A 13652-nucleotide genomic window follows, 5' to 3' on the forward strand; every position below is an offset into this window, starting at 1 on the left:
TATTTCAGAAAAATCAATTATTATTGGAGGTTTCGGGTGCAAAATGAAATACAAAGAAATTGGAACAATAATAAAATATTAATTGAAAAATATACAATTAAAGCTTTCTATATTCAAAGTTCTGTTCTAGATTTGTATTAATGAAGGGTTCATCATCATCTATCTTGAAAATGATAATTAAAATGAAGGTGGATTGATATCTTTATTTAAGTTTCGGTGGCTTTCTATTAATGGTTTCCTTTTAATTATGATGAAAGATTAAATACCGTTTTTTGTAAGAATCATGGTCTAAAATCTCAGATTGACAAATGATGATTACATCAACAATTTAGAAATCTTAATTTGATTGAATAGGAATTTATTAAGGTATTTTATTTATTAAATGAAGATACAAAAGTTTAAAAGAAAAGTCGAAATCTTACTTAATATTATAAAGGCGAAAGTAACTCTGTCTGTCTGTCTGTTACTCAATGACGCCTTAACAACTAAACCAATTTGCATGAAATTTGGTATGAAGATATTTTGATACCCGAGAAAGGGCATAGGCTACTTTTTACCCCGGAAAAATGACGCATTCCCATGGGAAAATTCAGGTGGGCCGGTGGCTTTTACGCCTAAACTACTGAACAGATTTAATTCAATTTGGTAAGGAGATAGTTTGAAACTTAAAAAAGGACATGTGTTACTTTTGACCTCGGGAAAACAACGCATTCCCATGGGAAAAATTACTTTTTTGCGAATCTGATCGCTTTCACTCTTAAATTACCAAAAATCTGAATAATATTCGGTTACAAATGATATTACGGGAAAAGAACGCATTCCCAACCCTTATGAAATAAGTTGTCGAACATGTTAAACTCATCATACACGTATTTAGCGCCGGCTTCGCCAGACCAAATACACAAAATCATCAGTGCTGAAAAACCAGATGCTAATAGTGACCTGACACTTCATGACATTATTGTCAAAAATATGATTCATGGTCCATGTGGTCCCGAAAACCCTCAAATCCCTTGCATGAAGGATGGAAAGTTGACCAAAAAATCCCCTCGCCAGCTAATCAAAGAGACTGTCCACAACGAGGAATTACCCATCCTTTATGCAAGTTATTAGTATGGATTTTATCAAAACTGTTCAACGCCCACATAAACATTAAGGCTTGAAGTTCAGTACGTGCTTAATTGAGGACAGACAGCGCGCTTGGTTCTCTCTCGGCCTCAACCAACATGCGTCTCCAGCCAGTTCGGTCCATAGCTAGCTGTCTCCAGTTTCGCACGCCAAGTTGATTGAGGTCCTCTCCCACCTGGGTGCGCCACCTGAGTCACGGTCTTCCTCTACTGCACCGTCCATCGGGGCTGGAGCGTTGATGTCCATCCGCTCTACATGACCTAGCCATCTAAGCCGTTGGACTTTAATTCTGCTAACTAGGTCAGTGTCCCTGTACAGCCCGTACAGTTCGTCGTTATATATATCGGTCCCCTCTTTCTTTGACAGGGTTCAGGCCACAGCGCCATAAATGAGAACCGGGACGATGAGTGTCTTAAAGATGGTGATTTTAGATGCTGGAGAGAGGAATTTACTTCTCAATTGCCTTCTATGTCCAAAGACGCATCGATTTGCAAGAGTATTTCTTCCTTTGATTTCAGCGCTGGTGTCGTTGTCTGTATTAATAGCGGTGCCTAGGTAGACAAAGTCCTAAGCTACTTCAAAGTTATAACTGTCCATGGTGACGTTTTGTCCAAGACGTTGTCGTTTAGTGTCCTTTTGTGATGACAGCATATACTTAGTCTTGCCCTCATTGACCATTAAACCCATCTTCTTCGCTTCCATCGCAATGCTCAAAAACGCTCCACTGACATCACGCTTTGATCTTCCAATTATGTCAATATCATCTACGTATCCGAGTAATTGGATGGACCTTTGGAAGATTTTGCCTCTAGTGTTGACGGTTGAGTTTTGCACAATGCTTTCCAGAACGATGTTGAAGAAGTCGCATGACAGTGCATCGCCTTGTCTGAAACCTTTTTTGACATCAAATGCATCGGTAAGATCTTTTCCGACTTTGATAGAGCAGCGTGCATTCTCCGTCGTAATTCTGCACAGATGGATAAGTTTGACAGGGATGTCAAAACTAGACATTGCTCGGTAGAGCTCTTCCCTATAGATGCTGTCATACGCGGCTTTAAAATCCATAAGGAGATAGTGGGTATCGATTTGAAGCTCCTGGGTTTTTTCCAAGATCGGCCTTAGTGTGAATATTTGGTCGATAGTGGACTTTCCTGGTCTGAAGCCACACTGATAAGGACCAATCAGTGCGCTATTAAATTCATTAATATATTAATAAAGCCATCAAATCAGCAATATTAAATTTCAGCAACACGGAAGCTACAAATTTCGGGCACGAAGTTCAATCCTATCAGTCTGGCAGTTATGTCAGCAACAAGCTGTGTGTCGTCTGTTAGGGTTTCCCTTACATGAAAAGGAAATATTTGTCTGAATTTGGGATAATCAGACTGCAGAAAATTTGAGAAGTGAGCAGTGATTTAGTTCGAGAATTAAATTATGATACTGTCGCTCTAGAGCAGAGAATAACAGAGGATATTCCACTTTTAAATGCAGAACAAAAAATTGTTTTTGAAACAGTATAATATAGACCCTGCTGGTAATTACTAGAGGTACATACACCGGCAGATGAAATAAACGCATGTTTGAAAGCATCTGTGTTATGGGTACATGTAAAAAAGTTTTGTCTGACTACGAATATGCGAGTACCTCTACACAATGATTTTTAAGCAGGAAAATATGCCGCTGCTCTTCTTAAAATCGCGTTGCTTCATTCCATACGATGTCGTTTTTCTCTTTATTGGAAGATATGCTGGTTAGAGCCTTTTCAATTTCCGAATAGCCGTTGACTCAGGCTTTCGTAGCTTCAGCTCGACAAGACCAACGAGTGTCGCTGAGCTTTTTCAAGACTAAAAACTGGCCGCTTTTTTTCTCCGATAATTTCTCAATTAGAATGCGAGTTACTTAAGATGGGTAGCGAATTGGAAGTGCTTCCACTTGAGATTTTGATATTTCACTGATTGCCTGATTGGAGTGAACAAATATAGATCAATGATTTCTGTTATATATAAGATTAATATAATTAAATAATCATGTATGTACAGGTAAAGGTAAAAGAGCAAAAAAAAGAAGATATCAAAGGAAAAGATGTTTACTAGTGTTTATAAGTTGGAATTTGAAACAAAAGTCTACAAGCCTCTATTGTGTGGCCCCCAATTTGTGGAGGCCTCGGGTCTTTTGCCCCGGTTGCCCTCTCCTAAATTCGGCTCTGACTAAATAACTAACTAACTGAGCTGGTCCGCTTAAGTCATCTATTGGTTTACATTTTAATCGTAGGTGTTATTTTGAAATAAACAGCTTAACCCTTCATCAGTTTCCTAATAACCATAAAGATTTCTTAAGCCATTGATCCCTCCAAATGTCAAGTTAACTATCTGAGGCGAATGCAAATGATCGCTATGTTATGTCCCGTCTTAGAGACCGCAAAATGTACAATAATGTTTGTCTTTACCTGGATTTCCTGCACGACAAACCAGATTCTGTTTGCTTTGAAGGTAAAACAAATACAAACATAAAAGTTTTAATCACCCAAGAAGACCTCCCTACCAAACGTGATGCACTTATGGAAATATTCTTGAAATTTCATGATGGTCTTGAAATTTCTCCTCAAAAAGTGGAGAGAACTAACCTCTTTTGCGTTATTTATCTCTTCAAAACGATTATCTCATATCTAAAAATACCGTACAGATATAAAAAAATATTATCGCTCCTAAAATGATGATAACGTAAGAGAGTTACGGTCTTAAACGTCTGCCTTCTTTAATAACTCCCAAAACCTTCCTTATGACATCTTTGCCCTTACCGAAACAAACCTCACACCTGATATCTGTAGTACCGAATTCTACACTAACGACTAACTAACTAACTAACCATCTAACGAATGGATGTCGTGGAATGTGCGAGTAATACACATGGTCGTAGTGTGCTTTTACCTATCACTAGTAATTTTGAAAGTTCATCACTCCAAATTCCTACTTCAATCGAATCTGAAGGTGTATCAGGTGTTGCACTTAAACATCTCTTTCATCTTTTGCAATAACTGAAGAAATGGTACTTGCCAAAATCGTGAACCTCAAAGAAAACTTTAGCCCTGGTCCTGATGGCGTCAAATCAGTTGTTCTAAAATAATGTATGCATTCTCCGTCAAAGCCTCTAACTGCGCTCTTTGAACTCTCTTTTTCCCAAGGTGTGTTTCCTCATATATGGAAAGATTCATTTATATTTCCCATTCATAAACAAGGCAATAAAACTGAAATTAACAATTATAGACCTATTGCTAAACTTTCATGCATTCCAAAACTTTTTGAAAGCTTAGTTTATGATTCCGTTTATTTCCATTGCAAGCCTTTATTCTACCCCGCTAAACATGGTTTTCTTAAAGGTAGATCCACCACGACTAACTTAATTGAATTTATATCCAAAGTTTTGTCAGCCCTTGAGAATGGCAAAGAAGTTGATGTCGTATACCCTGATTACAGCAAAGCCTTTGATAAAATATCCGATAACATAATTTATCTCCAACTAAGAGCCCTAGGCTTTCATCTATATTTATAAACTGGATAAGCTCCTATCTTGCGAATAGAACTTATAGAGTCCTTTTCCGTAACTCAGTCTCCATTCCTATACATGCAACTTCTGGAGTCCCACAAGGTAGTCACCTTGGCCCCCTTCTCTTCGTCTTATCTGTTAACGATGTCTGTCTTAAATTTAAAAACTCAGATATCCTATTGTTTGCGGATGATAAGAAAATGTTTAAGATTATCTCTACTCCATCTGATTCCTTACTTTTACAAAATGATAATATCTTTTTTGTTTGGTGCATGCATAATTTCATAAAGTTAAATGTAGGTAAATGTAAACAAATGAGTTTTTCCCGCAAACAAATCCCATCTCATAGTGTATACTTACTTCCTTAATGACGCCGTTAACGTAGTCGATTCTATTAGAGTTCTTGGTATGTGTGACAAACACCTGAATTTCCATTCCCATTTTGACCAAATTATTAATAAAGCTAATAGATCTCTTGGTTTTATTAAGAGATGGTCAAAAGAATTTTCCAAACCCCTTTGTAACTAAATCACATTACATTTCTTTGGTCCTTCCGCATCTTGAATATGCATGCCAAGTTGCCTTACGTGGCCTTCCCTGGAATGATACATCCAACTTGCCTATATATTAGACGCAAAAACGCTGATATATTATTTGCTCACCAATTTTTAATGGGCAATATAGATTCCCCGGCACTCCTGAGTGATATTCATCTTAACACCAACCCTCGAAATCTGCGATCTGTTTCCCTTTTCTATATCCCTCATCACCGCACTAATTACGGACACTTTGAAACAATGTCCAGAATTCTTCGTCACTGCAATTTTAATTTTAATTTTAAGTCCAATAAAATCAAAATTGTTAGTTCTTGTACATTAAAGAGCTTTTATGTGGGCCTTAGGGCAAACATAAATTAATGTTGAAAACTGATAACAAGAACTTAAAAAAAATGTTAAGTTAGTGTTAAGTTAAAGCTTGAATTATGCTGAATAAATAAATAGATGGTTCATTTTTTTTTCGAAATCTTGACAAAAAAGGGTACTATAAACAAAAACGTTGGGAAATATTGAAAACTTAAATCCTAAGTAAGTACTGTGTAGAACAAACAGTGGGCAGATTCAGACAAGATAAGGAATTTGGAGGTAGGACAAGTTTTAAACTCTGAGTAAACAGCTGTCAAAAAATGTCCTTCCGATTAAGCCAACTTTATTGGACAGCTGACTAGAAAAATTTGTTTTCTAAGTATTGGTGGAAAGAGGGGTAAATCTGCGAAAAATCCAGATCCGAAGATTTAATCTTAAATTGAAAAGAAATCAATTAATTGGGCCACCTAAAATGCAAAAACAGGGGAACTTTGTATATAATCATGTTGTTGTTTTTTCGCAAGTAAAAGTTCGTCAAGTAAAGTTGCAATGTTAAAGTTAATGGGCAGGTTCAGACAACATTAGAGACTTCATTTGCAGTGAACTCAATTTTTTTAACGCAAAATGTGATCAATGTATAACTAGTTAATTTTCCAGATGTCTCTAATTTCAAACTTGAACCTTTACTGCATTATATTTTATCTGTTGTTCGTGCAAAAAGCACCAAAACCATTATTATCAACAAAATACCAACACCTTACCTGAGGTACAAATCCATAATAAGGTGTATTTTATACGTTAACAAAAAAGTCCTTATTCCTCTTCCGATATGACAAGGAAACCTTTTAAATAAAATTGTGCAAATAAATCACACTTTCAAGTCAACTTTTCAATAAAGTTGCCTTAATTTAAAGGCATAGTTTTGGCAGCTAGATGATAGAAACTACCTTTACCTTCAAGTCCCTTATGTCGCCTAAGCCTGCCCAATGACATCTGAAAAATTAACCAGCTTTCTTGGTCTTATTTCGCGTTCAAGAAATTCAGTTGACTTCAAATGAAATGTTTTTTTTTGTTACAATTTACTTTAACCGCCTGAATACGATGAAGCTTAAAAAACGCTTAGAGCAGGAGCTGTCGTTAAAAACGGACATTTTGAAGCAAAGGACTTCCACAATAGTGAAGCGCGACAAAAATTAAATCAGTAGAGTATCAAGTAAATTTGTTAACTGAATATTTTTTTATTGTATTTGAAGACGTAGATTTAGACGACCTCTGGACCCTGCCGTAAGACGCGCCATGCCACTCGATCTTTCACTCATTAAATTTTCAAATCGTGTTATCAGACACCCAACAGATGGAAAAATAGATGGTACACTGTTTATTACACATAAAGAATGTAGAAGATGCTCAGGATGTACAAAGAAAATGTTGTTGCGGTCTTTAATAACAACGTACACCCATCACCTGAGTTGCCCATTTCGTCCACAAGTTTTTCCCAAAACCCACCTCTATCCGCGGTGAACATTGGGTTCTAACCCCAGTGGAAATTTGTTGGGGGCAGCAAACGAGAGAGGATGAGAGGTGTATTTTCACTAAAGCACCTCTCCTTCTCCAGACGGCAGCGGACGAATTCTCGCGATGGAATCATCGGTGGCGTCTACAGTGTCAGTAATTTTGAACTACATAGTGAACACTTTTTAGGGCTTCTACGCCTCATTCGGAGCCCAGGCCTTTTAGGAGTGGTTTATCCGGCTCCCTGTCCTTGGAATTATACTACGGATCTGACCCTCCAGGTTGGGGATGTGCCGTCGGGGTGGCTTCCTGACCAAGTAAAAAATACCTTCGTTGCCAAGCTCCAACAAGCCTCGGATACGGACGGATTCACTGTTGACAACCCACGCGAACGAAATAAGGACAACGAACTTCGGATCTGTACGTGGAATGTTAGGTTCCTTTACAGACCACGTGCAGCCAAACAATTAGCGGAAGCCCTAAACTGCTGTAAGGCAGATATGCGCGCATGCCCCAACAGGGGAGAAAGATGAAGACCCCAAAGACATATTCTTCGAGGTCTTGGACAAGAGCAGGTCCCTGGCTCTAAGGAGATTTTAATGCCAAGCTAGAAAGAGAAGACATCATTGGTGGCACAATCGGGAGATACAGCCTGCACTGCATCACCTCCGACAACGGATTCAGGCTAATCGATTTCGCTGCGGGACGAGACGTTCTGGTAGCTAGTTGGATCACTACCTCGTTGTAGCCAAGGTACGGCTTCGGATATCCCGGTCCAAGCCAAAACAAAGAAGTATTGTGAGAAGTTTTGACGTTAAACGGCTACAATCGCAAGAGACTGCCATGTCCTTTTCCGATAGAGTCTCTAGTAACCTCTTAAGGAGTCATATACTATCTGCATTAAGCATTGAAAACCAGTGGCAACATTGCCTTGCAGCCATCAGAAAACGGCGCTGCACATCAGAAGTACCAGAGCTGCTCGCGAGCTCTACGAGCAGAAGAGGAGAGAGGAACACCGGCTTCTTAGATGAAAAACAAAGAGCACGAGAAGCGCGCAATAGAGGAGATAGAGGTATGTCACAACAGGTATGAGGTTCTTAAATTTTACCAAAAGGTAAAAAAAACCTTCCAAGGGTACCAGCAACGAACCGAAGCCTGTAAAGACGATCAGGGGAACATCGTAGTAGAACCGCAGTATATGTTGAGAATATGAAAAGACCATTTCTCCAAATTATAAAACGGCGATGACGAACAAAATTCCGCTGTAAGGGAAATAGAACCACTCAACCTAGACGACGCAGATCAACAATTCCGCCTACCCGACCCCGACAAAGTGAAGATAGCTATATCTAAACTGAAGTCAAAAAAGCTGCTGGAGCTGATGGCATCGCTTCCGAACTATTTAAAGCAGCAGGCGATGACTTGGTACGGAGCATGGACCAAGTCATTGCAAAATATGGTTTGAAGAAAGCATACCCGATGAGTGGAATCTCAGCATAGTTTGCCCGATACAAACAAAAGGAGACCCTCTCAACTGCGCCAACTACAGAGGCATCAGTCTCCTCAACATTGCATATAAGATCCTTTCTGCCGTATTATGTGAACGTCTGAAGCCGTTCGTCAATAACCTGATAGCTCCACATTAGTGTGACTGTTGCTTCAGATTTGAAAAGTCCACCATTTACAAAGTATTTACATTATGGCAGATCATCTTGGCAAAATCTCAGAAACTTCAAATCGATATCTACCATCTCTTTATCGACTTCAATGCCCGTATGACAGAATCTTCATGGAAGAGCTTAACAGAATAGTGTCTAGGTTTGGTATCCCTGTAAAACTTCTCCGTTTGTGGAGAATGACAATGGAGAATGCACGCTGCTCTAACAAGCTCGGAAAAAAGGTGTTAGACAAGGCGATGCACTATCATGCGACTTCTTCAACATCGTTCTTTAAAGAATTGTGCAAAATTCAACCGTCAACACTAGATTCACAATCTTCCAAACGTACATCCAATACGGATACGTCGATTGTATTGACATATTTGGAAGATCAAGGCATGATGTAAGTTGTGGGCTTAGGAGCATTGCAACGGAAGCTGAGAAGGTGGGTTTAGTAATTAAAGCTGTCATCAAAAAAGGACATTGGACGACGACGTCTTGGACAAAACGTCACAATGATCAGCTTTAACTTTGAGGTAGTTAAGGACTTTGCATATGTACCTAGTCGCCGTTATAAATTGAGATAACTACACCAGCGCTGAAATGAATCGGAGAGTAACTTTTGCAAATCGCTACTTCTGTGGACTTAAGAGCCATAAGAGCCAACCAACTTGGCTGGTGAAACTGCAGACAACTAGCTAGGGACCGAGCTGGCTGAAGACGCATGTTTGTTGAGGCCCAAATCGGTCTGGATTGTAGCGCCATCTTAAGTAAGTGGGTACGTAACAGAAGATGTTTAGTTAAGCCCTTCCTGGCTACTACTGAAAAAGAAATGAGTTCATACTTTGAATATCTCTGAATCCCGATTAGATTGCTTTTTTAATTATGTCGACATTTCACTTCCAATTACAAAAAAAAATCCTTTTTAGTTTCACATAACACAATTTTTACAGCTTTAAGTAGAGATGGAGGAGTTAGAGGAATTATCCGATGAAAGCGCTCGTGACATTCAAACAAGCCGTACAAGAACTTTTAATTTAACTGATGAGAATGAAACTTCACGTTCAAACACAGCCAGAACAAATGATATCAACTCCATACCCATTCCAAAATTCAATACGTTCGAAGATTCATTACATCAAAGAAATAATCGGAGTAACAGTAAGTTTAGCAACCTTTAAAAAATGCATTTTCGAATTTATGTATGTAATATTTTTTAGCTCGTATAAATACGCCAGATGAAGTTGAATATATTGCACAAAACCTAAACTTAAAACAAGCCATTTCAACTGACAGTATCGTCTCCAGGGGATCGAGAAATTTTCCACGACGTCACAGTCCCTTAGGAAGTTTTCGAAGCATTCGAAATTCAACAAGAAGAGATTCTAATCGAAATAGTCAAAATAATGGAATCAATATAATTATGGTTATCGGATTTGGATTTGTAATTGGTCTCGGTTGGGTATTTAACAATATTGAAATATTTTTAAAATGGTTTCAATTTAAATTAAACGAATTTGAATTGCAATTGTTTAAAGGGAAATCAATAAGAGAATTTTATGCTAAAGAGAAATCGATGTCAAGGAAGTGTCTACTTAGTCCTTTGGGTGGACTATGTTATCTGTTACAAATGTTAGTTTTTGTGTTTTTAAAATCCTTTGAAATTCTTAAAAAACCAGCTCCAAAGGGTTTGGTTAATAATGTCTTTAATCGGTATATAAAAGATTGAAATGTTACTGTATTTATTTAGTTTGAGCTAATAAATTGTAAGTTTTGTTGGCTCTGAAAATGAACCTTAACTAACTCAAGAAGATTATTTCTAAGTGTTTATTATTTATGAATTTGATAGAAAGAAGACTTGATTATTGAGCATTTTAAAAATTGATTAATGTTTAATACCTGACTTATATCTTTTGGAACCCTACGTATGCTGTTTTGAAGATATACATTACCCAATATAAATTAGAATACCTTCTTCTTTTAAATGTTTTGATGTCATAATATTGTTGCATAATAATTGTCGTACGCATTTGATTTAATATTTTTTAATCTTATCACTTGTGGTTTCTTTCCTTTAGTTGTTAATTAATGTGTTTCCTGTAAATTCAACCTTATCATAAGATTTTACAGTATACGAAGTGCCTTACGTACATAGGGTCTTGATTCGTACTCTTTTTTATAACTGAACATTTTTTAGAAGTCAAGAACTGCAAAAGACAGGTTATCAATTTTAGATTTTAAAAGGTAGCTATTTTGGATTAATTTCGATCATAAAATTAAAACAATTTATCTGAAGGAAATCATGTAGATTATTTAATTAGGGTAGGCACAAATATACAAAAAATAATAAATATAATAATATCTTACCTACCCTCACTCCAACCCTCTTAATTTTGTTTGTATGTAAATATTTATACACGGCTGCCAGTCAACTAAATTTTAATATTCTATTATACTTTGAAGTTCTGATAAAAACTAATTTCTTGTGTAATAAAGTGGGTGAATACTACGCCCCTTTTTAATTGTTTGCTCTACAAAGCATATCTTTATATAGAATCTTAAGATTTTAAGATCTCAGTAAGTGTTTCATCAATTTGATAACCATTCAGTCAGTCCGTTACAGTTTTTACGATTTTTGAAGTTTGTTTAGTGTCAGAATTCCGCTTATGTATATTACCTAAAAAGTGATGTTGCTTTCCTTGAGCATTTGTTTCATAGCCCAACTTACCATTTATGAAAAAGAAACTTTCCGAATTAAAATAAAAACACAACGCTTTTTTTAGAGTGTAAAAAATATAAAAAAAAACACTATCCATATTTATTTAATATTAGAATTCCTGCGAACCGTACTGTTTGCGTGACTTATAATAAGACTAAAAAAAAAACTATAAAACGTTTAATGGCTTTCGTTCGCAGAATTCCGGGCCCGGGATGGACAAATCTCAGGCCCCCCATTTTTACTATTTTTTTCAAAGTTCATTCCTACTGATATGGAACGTTTTTATTTCAATTACAAATAGCATGTAATAAGTGTAGCAAGTCCGGAAACACGATCTTGTGATCAGCACGAGAGATGAAACTTCTTTGTTCCTAGCTACCGTTACAGGTATGGAGAGCAACACAAATGCTGAAGAAAATTGTCTCCAAGTTCAGGGAATAAATAGCATTGAACAAACTCAATGACGGAAGTTCTGCTTTCAACTCTTGAGACAGATCCGATAAACCTTGTTACGGAGTTTTCGTCCATAGTTGAACAATGCCATAAAAATTAAATTCTAGATATAATTGAATCAACTATGACGTAAAAGGTGTTTCTCTTAAAATGTATTTCTTCGTTTGTTTCAATTTGCTCTCCGGCTCCTCGAATTTCTCCGAAATGTCTCTTAAATTGCCTTTTTCGGTTCGTTCGGAATGATTCTGGAACATCCCACAATCCAGTAGGAAATGCTTTGAGTTCAAATAAAATTTGATCCCATCCGATTCGAATAATGTTCAAATCGGAGATCTAGTTGTCGAGATTTCGAATTTCAACGTCAATAGTCTGTTTTTGGCTTGAAGAATGATACTTCTTTCATTTATAGCACTAAAAACCTTGCATCAAATCGAAGACATCATCAGAAAGCATTCAAATGTCTGCATATATTTTTAAACACCATTTAAATCTCTTCGAGCTTCAGCAATTACATTAATATCACTTATGGCTTCTTATGATGTTCTAAGGTAAGGTATCGGATAGTTTGTGAAGGGTTCCGGGCACATTTTTCTTAAGAATTTCCGAACGTTGCGCACTGCTGCTAAACAAGTTGAAACACTTTTGAAGAACACCAACAAATGTGATTGCATCAGTACAACATTCAGCTGAATTTCTTATATGGCTTGTTTGATATACACACTTTGGAGTGATTTAATATCCTTCAAATCTTTAGTATACAACTTATTCAAAATATTTATTAATTAATGTTACGGAAACCACAATTATTGAAAAATGTTTGCGTGGGATTTTCCGCTCCCCCGAAACCGAATCAAAAATGTCGTTCCCAAAAACAAAAATAGAAGAAAAGAACCTTTATAAAAACAGAAACCGAAATAAATATTTGTTTTGTTTTAAGTTTCCGGGTCCCCTATTTTTACATCACAAATTTTCAAAATAAAATAAATTTGAAGTTTACATTAAATTAAATAAGAAAAGCAAAACAATATATTGCAACTTTCTTTTAATAGTTCAGAGTTATGCAAGTCAATAATAATATAATATAGATAACATGCAAACAGGGGCCCGATTGCGAAAGCATGAATGATTTGTAATTTTCGGGCGCCTAAAAAGAAGTAGTTGATGATGAATATTGAAAAACAACACCACTCTCCTCATTACTTTTAATTTTACGGGTCCCTAGAAAATCAGGGGCCATGGGGTTATCCCCCCTTTCCCTCTCCCTCTCGATGGACTACTGACTACTCTTGCTTACCACTGTTTCTATGGGCTAAGAAAGCAAGTGAGGATAGTAAACGCCTCTTTTAAAAAACCAAAGTTTCATCATCCCCGTCCTGCTATATGGTACAGAAGCATGGTCTATCTCAAAAAATTGTCGTTTCGAGATAAAATTTCTTTTCAGGAAAGAAGGTAAGTGGGAGAGAAGATGGAACAACGAGCTGTACGGGCTGTACAGCGATGTAGACTTAGCCAGGAGCATAAAAGTCAGACGACTGAGATGGCTTGGTCACGTAGAACTTATGAAAACCAATGCAACGGCCCGTAAAGTCATCGAATCGCCTCCCACAGAACAGCGCAGCAGAGAAAGACCGAGGATCATGATAGATCTAGTTAGGGTCCGAGCCAGATAAAGAAGTTTGTTTGATAAGGCCCTAGTTAACACTGACTGAAGCTTTACCTTAAGTTACTAAGTCACATACAATTTCACGGACTTAAAATGATTATTTTTGCTTTGAT

The 13652-nt window shown here is 37.0% G+C and overlaps 1 protein-coding gene across 1 annotated transcript; it reads left to right on the forward strand.

Moving 5' to 3' along the window:
• Positions 1-9565: 9565 nt before the first annotated feature.
• Positions 9566-10520, forward strand: LOC129942371 (uncharacterized). Its single transcript, XM_056051269.1, has 2 exons — positions 9566-9865; positions 9925-10520. Exons 1-2 carry the CDS (start codon positions 9670-9672, stop codon positions 10431-10433), a joined length of 705 nt encoding a protein of 234 aa, XP_055907244.1. The 5' UTR covers positions 9566-9669; the 3' UTR covers positions 10434-10520.
• The last annotated feature ends 3132 nt before the right edge of the window (positions 10521-13652 follow it).

The sequence above is a fragment of the Eupeodes corollae genome, chromosome 1 (genome assembly GCF_945859685.1).
Source record: "Eupeodes corollae chromosome 1, idEupCoro1.1, whole genome shotgun sequence".
NCBI lineage: Eukaryota > Metazoa > Arthropoda > Insecta > Diptera > Syrphidae > Eupeodes > Eupeodes corollae.

Excerpts from the sequence above, each read along its gene's own strand:
- LOC129942371 (XM_056051269.1), top strand. The coding sequence starts at position 9,670 with ATGGAGGAGTTAGAGGAATTATCCGATGAAAGCGCTCGTGACATTCAA. Across the intron at positions 9,866-9,924 it reads AAGAAATAATCGGAGTAACA|CTCGTATAAATACGCCAGAT; the intron begins GTAAGTTTAGCA and ends AATATTTTTTAG.